We start from the raw sequence: 7,039 nt of genomic DNA, 5'->3' as shown, positions 1-7,039 counted from the left end.
GGAACGCGTGTCCTCGCGGCTCACCGCTGGCTGCGAGGTCAGCCGAGTGTCCACGGGGTGCGGGACCTGGGCCTGGATCCACCCGGACGCCGGGGACGCTGGGGAAGACCGCTTAGGGACGCAAGGAGCCTCGCCGGCCTGGAGCTGGCTGCCCGAGTCGCGCCAGCTCTCCCGCTCTCTGGAGCGCTCCTCTCCCTTCGCCCCGCCCCCAGGCCCTCCCCCGAGCACCTCCTACTGGCTGCCCTCGGGAGCCAACAGGAACACCACAGTGCCGGCACGCCCATCCAGCCCCGCCCTCAGGCCCGCCCCCCCTCGGCCCACACTTCCCTCTCCGGAGGAGGAGCCCAGCTCTCAGGCACCGCCCACCAGCCCCGTGGCAGCCAATCGCCTTACGGGGACGTCGCAGGTGGAAGACAGACCTGAATCCAAGTAGGCCAGGTCCAGGGCCCGCGGGAAAACTCCAGTCCTGGAGCTAGGCACGCCTCATCCAGTCAAAGGGGGAGCTCCCCAAAGGCAATCTCTGGCTCCCTGTTTCTCGCGTGCGTCTCAGCATGTCTTTTGCACAAGCATCACAAGCAACCAGCTTCAGTGTGCCAAACACACACCGATGGGTGGTTGTGGGGACAGATGGATGGTTCCTTTGACGGCTGAGTGGGCTCTTGGATGGCTGGATGAAGGAGAAGATAGGCCGATAGGACCTGAGTCAGCAGGGGCCAAGATTTCCCCACTTTGGTCTCAAGGTTTCGGCCAAAGGAGTTGAGGCACGCTCCGGCCTGTTCTCCCACAGTGCACCTGGGCAGGCCTCGCACTCTCTTTGGAAGACCGCACCAGTTGCTCCTCATTGGCCCTGCCACCATCGGGATCCAAGAAATCTCGGACTAAGCTCTCCTCCCACACTGACTCTCTCTGTCTCTCTCTGTCTCTCTCTGTCTCTCTCTGTCTCTCTCTCTCTGTCTCTCTCTCTCTCTCTCTGTCTCTCTCCCTCTGTTTCTCTCGCTCCCTTTCTGTCTGTGGGGCCCTCGGTCTGTCTGTCTGTCCGTCTTTCAGACTTTCGTTTCTTTGCTTTCTTACCCGGCACCGAGTTCGGGTCCTAGCTCCTGCACACAGGTGGCGGAACCACTGAGCTATTGACTTCATCCGTTTAGGGCGTGTGTGCAAAGACCTTTGAAATGAGCTCGATCTCTGTGGGCGTTTTGTGCCCTGCTTTCGTTTCGGGGGGCCAGCTTCTCACTGTTGGGGCTGGGCTCCACCTGCACTCCTCCCGCCCCAGCCGGCCAGAGCCAGAGCCGGGGCACGGACGAAAGGCGTGAGAGAGTCTCCAGGTGCAGCCTAGGGAACTTTCCTCCATCCACTCACCTCCACTTCTCTCCCCAGAGTATTGAGGGAACTAACTGTTTCAGGCCTTGGTTTTCAGGATAGAGGGCAAATCACGGGGGTTCCACTGTATGACAAGAAATTGCCCCCTCAGAGCAACCCTGGGGCCTTCGGTGACCTGGGGGTGGGGACGTGCTTGCCGTTCTCACGTGGAGAGGGAGGGTGGTGAGTTAAGCCCCCCTCCCATTGGCCAAAACCAAGTTGCACGGAATGATTGGGAAGGAGGTGATAGAGAAAAGCCAAACACACCTCCCCGCAGTCCACACCCACCAGGGCGCTCCGGAAGCGGTGTAGCTATGTAGCTTCTGGGAGCCCCGTCGCCTTAGGGCTGTGTGCCGAGGAAGGAGCACGCACGGATGCACACACGTGAAGGCATGGGCCGTGGGGACCTTTCTCTGCCCTACACCTGGCCCTGTCACCAGGATTTCAGCCTGGATCAGGCGTGGCACCTGCTTCACAGCATGCTTTCCAGCGCTTTGGGTGGAGGCCAGCTGTCCCCAGCCCCACCCCCAGCCCCACCCATACCGCCATACCCATCCCGGCTGTTCTCATTGGGCTTCTACGGGTGTGTGTGTGTGTGTGTGTGTGTGTGCGTGTGTGTGTGTGTGTCTGGGTGTGCGCGAGCGGGTGTGTGGCGTAGTTCCTGTGTCCAGTCCCGGGGTCAGTCGGGTCTGGAAATTTATCGCCGGGAGAGCATTTTCTTGTAATCTCGCATGGTCTTGGCCATCAGTGGGGCCAGTTTCTTAGCTGTGGGCTTGCGGTTGTGGAGGGCGGACAGCAGGGGAGCCCTGGCGGGACTGGGGCCAGCACCAGCTGGTGACTGCCTGGCAGGAGACACGCAGCGTCCCCTGCTGCCACCTCCACTGCCGGAGGGGCCAATGGCCATCCCTGTGGGGTGCTCTGATCCTCTGAGGCTGGGATCAGTTGAGACTGCTGCTGCTGTGGCCGCTGCTGCGACTCCTCCTGCTCCGCTGACAGCAGGGGAGCCCTGGCGGGACTGGGGCCAGCACCAGCTGGTGACTGCCTGGCAGGAGACACGCAGCGTCCCCTGCTGCCACCTCCACTGCCGGAGGGGCCAATGGCCATCCCTGTGGGGTGCTCTGATCCTCTGAGGCTGGGATCAGTTGAGACTGCTGCTGCTGTGGCCGCTGCTGCGACTCCTCCTGCTCCGCCTCTTCCTTCTCCTGCTCTTTGGCCTTCTCCTCTTCCTCGCGCGCTTCCTTCTGCTCCTGGGCTCTCTTGTCCCCCGCCGCCTCTCCCTTGCCCTCCTGCTCTCCCATGTCCTGTTCCTTCTCCTGTTCTTGTTCTGCTTCCTCCCCTTCCTCTTCCTCATGTCTCTCCTCCTCCTCCTCCTCCTGCTCTTTGTTTCCCCGTTCTCTGTCTTTCTCCTCTCCCTCCTTCTCTTTCTGTTTCTGGTCCTCCTCCTCCTCCATTACCTTGTCTTGCTCCTATTCCTCCTCCTGCTCCTCCTCCTCCTGCTCCTCCTCCTCCTCCTGCTCCTCCTCCTCCTCGCCCTCCTGTTCCCTTTTCTGCTGTCTGTCTCTCTCCTCTTCCTCCTTCTCTTTGTTTTTCTGGTCCTCCTTCTTCTCCTCCTCTTCCTCGCCCTCCACTGCCCCCTGATCCTCCATGCGCAATGTTCCCCTCCTGCCGGCTGGAGGACCCAGGGCTCAAAGCGATCAGCTTGGTCTGCCTGGCGGGAGACTCATTGGCCCTTGCACCGCGAATCCTGTTCTTCAGGACTTGGAGTCACTGAGCGTGGTCCTCCTCCAGCCGCAAGTACATCTCCCGCCAGGACTCATGCTTCTCGTGCCTGTGTCCCTTGAACTCTCTTGTATTGGGAGCCAGTCATCCAAAACAGTAAGCTAAGTATCTGGTCCTGTAAAGCTTTTCAGTAGCATAAGTTTCCAGTTGTTCTTTCTATTATTTCCTAGGCAATTGATGTTTTATTTATGAAGTGTTGACCTTCATCTATATCCTCAAAATTCTACTGATTCTCTCTTTCAGAAGATATAAATTTACTGTTTTAATATTTAGATCTTTGATCCTTTTTTATTTATTTTAGTGTGTGGTCTGAGGTATTGGTTTTGTTTTAGTCTTTGCTATGTACAATGCCTATGTTTTCTAAAGCCCATTATTAAAGTCACGTTCTTTTTTGCAGTGGATGTATTTTACTTCTTTGTCAAGGATTAGTTAGTGTAGCACCAAACAACGTATTTGAAATATTGAAATGGCATATTTTTTTATCTCTGTGTTTTACCTGTATAAAGTACATAAAAATCTGATAGATTGTTTTAACATAAATAAATGAACAAAGTAACCTCCACACCTAAGATTACTCCTGTATAGAGGGAAGGTCCAAAATCTTTGTGGACCTTCACTTTCTATCATTACTTTTTCTTTAGTTTTAGTGTGCTCTAAGGAATTATGGTAACTGAGAAATGTTGGCAATTCGGCGCATTTTGCATTGAGGCTTTGAAAGCTTGTGATAGGAAATCGTCATCCTCACCCTCCATACCTTTAGTTGAATACCTGTTGTGTCTCCTTCCATGTCTATCTTTATCAGGAAACTCCTGTCTGACCCTGTGTACATTTCAATCCCAAGGACAGATCTTCAGCTTTCACTGGGGCTTATTCAGAGGAAGGGCACTAGATTCAATCTTTGTTCATGACCCAGCAGATTGACAGAGTAAACTGGTAGCACTGATGTAGAGGAGGAAGGACTAATGAAAGAATTGATTCATCATCATGAGGAGAAGCATGAATCTTCCTCTACTTAGATGAGAGGACATCAATGTACCAAGGTTCAGACATAAGTTCTGTGAACTTTGTGTATTAGATTATAACGAGTCTCCCAAGTATCTAATACACAGTTTTGACTTTCCCTCACATTAGTCCTACTTCTCCTTGACATAGAATCCACAACAGAGTAAAATGGGTGCCTGCAACTTGTTTCCTCAGCCTGCCAAAATGATTGTGCTGATGAAAATGACAATGAAGTAAATGACAAGTATCAGATCTAATATGGAAGGGCTTCCAAATGCAAGCAATAATTTCTTCATATTCTTTGCTTAACATTTTTCATTATGAATTTCCATAATATTACTACTCTATGTAAAAGAAGAGACATCACCTTTTAGTCTAAAACGCAACAACCTGCTGAGTTGGAAACAGCTAAGAGGTGTTGTTACACAGAGCATTCTAATAAACCCAAGAAATCTTGCCAGGCAAATGCTGGCGCATATTTCCTTTGACAACTCAATAACTCATTTGTCTTCTTGTCTCTCTAGGAAGGTACTCCTTTCAGATCATACTCTACCTGTGGGAGTTGCAAGTGTATCACAGGTGAGGGGCATGTTGACATCTCTTGTACCTACTGCAGGAAGGGTGTCAAAGGCACAAACCACAGAAAGCATTGACAAAAAATTATCAGCGCAGCTCTCCTTTGTACCCCTGCCCCAGGTAATCATTACGGACTACTTTTAACCATACTTCTCGATTTGAAAAACATAAATGTGCAATAGGAAGAAAAGGTGTAAAGGTGTAGGAGAAAGTGGCAGGGGTAGGAGAAAGGTAAGAAGGGAAAAGAAAAAACAAGAGAAAAGAAAAAAATTGAAACAAAGTCTTTGTAAATAGGGAAGGGTGGAGAGGGGGTGAAGATAGACTAGGGGAATGGGGAAAAATAAGAATTAAAATAAGTCATGTAGAAGTACAAGATCCCAATAATGAATGTAACTGCATTGTATTCCTAATATGTACTAATACAATATATTAAAAAACATAAATCAATTTAGAATGTGTTTCATTCCTTTTCATAAAGGTGGAAAGAGTTTAATATTCCCCAGATATAACTGTGGTTTCATTCATTGTATCTCTATTGAAAACTTTCTGATGGATGTATCAGGGCCAGAGCCTGTCGATTCAATATGTGTGTAATCATTGTGAGCACATATTAATAGTGCAAAGTTAGTGTCATTGAGGCATTTCCATACATGCTGTTATGGTTTGTATCTAGATGCCCACCCCAAAAGCTTCATGTGGTTGTAGGCTATGTTGGAAATAGCTGATTCTAGAACGTGTGATTGGTTTATGCCTGTGATAGGCCCAAGGGCACTAGGTTTAAGGATGTAAGTGCTACCCACCCTAAGTAGTCTGAGTAAGATAAAGGGGGGAAGAAAGACACTGTTGAGGCTATTGTTACTTTGCTATCTTCTGGCTGCCATGAACTATTTCTCCTCTTGAAGGCCAGTCAGCCACAATACCCTGCTAGGAGCTGGGTGATTATGGTTGAAATCTACTACAAACTGTAAGCCAAATAAAGCTTTCAGTCTTTAACTTTGGTCGTTGGGTATTTTGTCGCATCAATGAGATAAAAGTAACTAACATGTATGCTTATAGTCATACTGTTCTTTGTTCATATTCATTTTCCTTCTTAGTCTACCAATTTAATTTTGAATTGTATCTCCATAACTTTTATTTCTGAGACACAGGGCCAGTGGTTATTATGTCTGAAACTCATCATCGCCATCTGAGTTGATTTTATGCAATAGAGCTTCATCAAGGAAGGATTAATAATGGTTGTCTCTCATTTTTTAAGAGGTAATCATTGTATAATATAAGGGCAAAATAAAATTTGGATGCTCTTATTAGCATTAATGCTAGGATTAATACTATTCCAATGAAATATCCTGGAATCCTACATTGGCATTTTCCTTTTTCTCTGAGCAGGTATGTTGGTTTGTTTTAGTGCATATAAATATATATGGATAGAATTAACTAACATCCTTTCATTTATATTTTCCTGGATTATATTCCGATCCTAGAACGGAAGAATGTTAAAATTAAAATCTCTGCTAAGCACTGATTGCATTCTTGTTTGTGTCACACAATTGGGCATAATCACTGTGACTTCAATGCATTTGTTTTCCAGTCGACACTTTCATCTTGTTCAGAAAGCTCCCATAAAACTAGAAACAAGCTAAAATACTTCTTGTCTGTGTCTAATCTAATCATACATATTTGAGGCTTGTCATTCCATGTGGCAACATCTATGACTGACTTCTCATAGAACACAGCACTGATTATCATGGATATAAAACAGAAAAAGATGCATAAAAAGATTGGGATAGATGAACTTTCAAATCAGCCTGAAGCACGTTCTCTCATTCCATGGGTATTTATCACTAAACTTTTTATTTCTACAAAAATGGTGTCTTTGGAAAAAAAAAAGCTTACAGAGACTAAGTATTTTAGTTGCAAAGTTACTTCATATGCACACTCACTGTGGATATGGATGCTATTCTCTTTATTTCTATCACACAGTAAGTGGGGAATAATTTGCACTCTGTAATGTGGCATTAAAAAATTTAGTTTCTTACTTATGTCCCATGATACTGTCTTCAATTCTGGGCCAGTTGGAAATATTATTTCCAGGACAAGTTGAAATTTGTTGGTCAGTAATCATGGAAGTATTATGTAAGACATACCTCAGTGACATTTTTAAGTGTATCTTAAATGTAAAATGATGTAATAAATAAGAATTGATTTTTCAATTAGGGAAAATGAGGTTAATTATAAAACTATTCACACACATCAATTGTTGAAATTCTCCACCAATATATTGTCCAGCATTCTCACTTGCATTACCTGTAGATGGGCACAAGAATTT

General features: G+C 47.3%; 1 protein-coding gene across 1 annotated transcript; it reads right to left on the bottom strand.

Annotated features, from left to right (window-relative positions):
- Nucleotides 1–1,067: 1,067 nt before the first annotated feature.
- LOC109118544 (TATA-box-binding protein-like) lies at nt 1,068–2,705 on the bottom strand. Its single transcript, XM_019209838.1, has 2 exons — nt 2,391–2,705; nt 1,068–2,190 (listed from the first exon to the last, which is right to left on the bottom strand). The coding sequence occupies exons 1-2, from the start codon at nt 2,652–2,654 to the stop codon at nt 2,101–2,103; spliced, it is 354 nt and encodes a 117-aa protein (XP_019065383.1). The 5' UTR covers nt 2,655–2,705; the 3' UTR covers nt 1,068–2,100.
- Between the last annotated feature and the right edge of the window lie 4,334 nt (nt 2,706–7,039).

The sequence above is a fragment of the Fukomys damarensis genome, unplaced genomic scaffold, assembly GCF_012274545.1.
Source record: "Fukomys damarensis isolate Sample0158 unplaced genomic scaffold, DMR_v1.0_HiC HiC_scaffold_73814, whole genome shotgun sequence".
Taxonomy (NCBI): domain Eukaryota; kingdom Metazoa; phylum Chordata; class Mammalia; order Rodentia; family Bathyergidae; genus Fukomys; species Fukomys damarensis.
This window is presented reverse-complemented; position numbering and strand designations above follow the sequence as displayed.

Bases quoted from the DNA above. Each gene is read 5' to 3' on its own strand.
- LOC109118544 (XM_019209838.1), bottom strand. From the start codon at position 2,654: ATGGGAGAGCAGGAGGGCAAGGGAGAGGCGGCGGGGGACAAGAGAGCC. The intron at 2,191-2,390 runs CAGCTGGTGCTG...CCAGGCAGTCAC, and splicing joins GTCTCCTGCCAGGCAGTCAC to CAGCTGGTGCTGGCCCCAGT.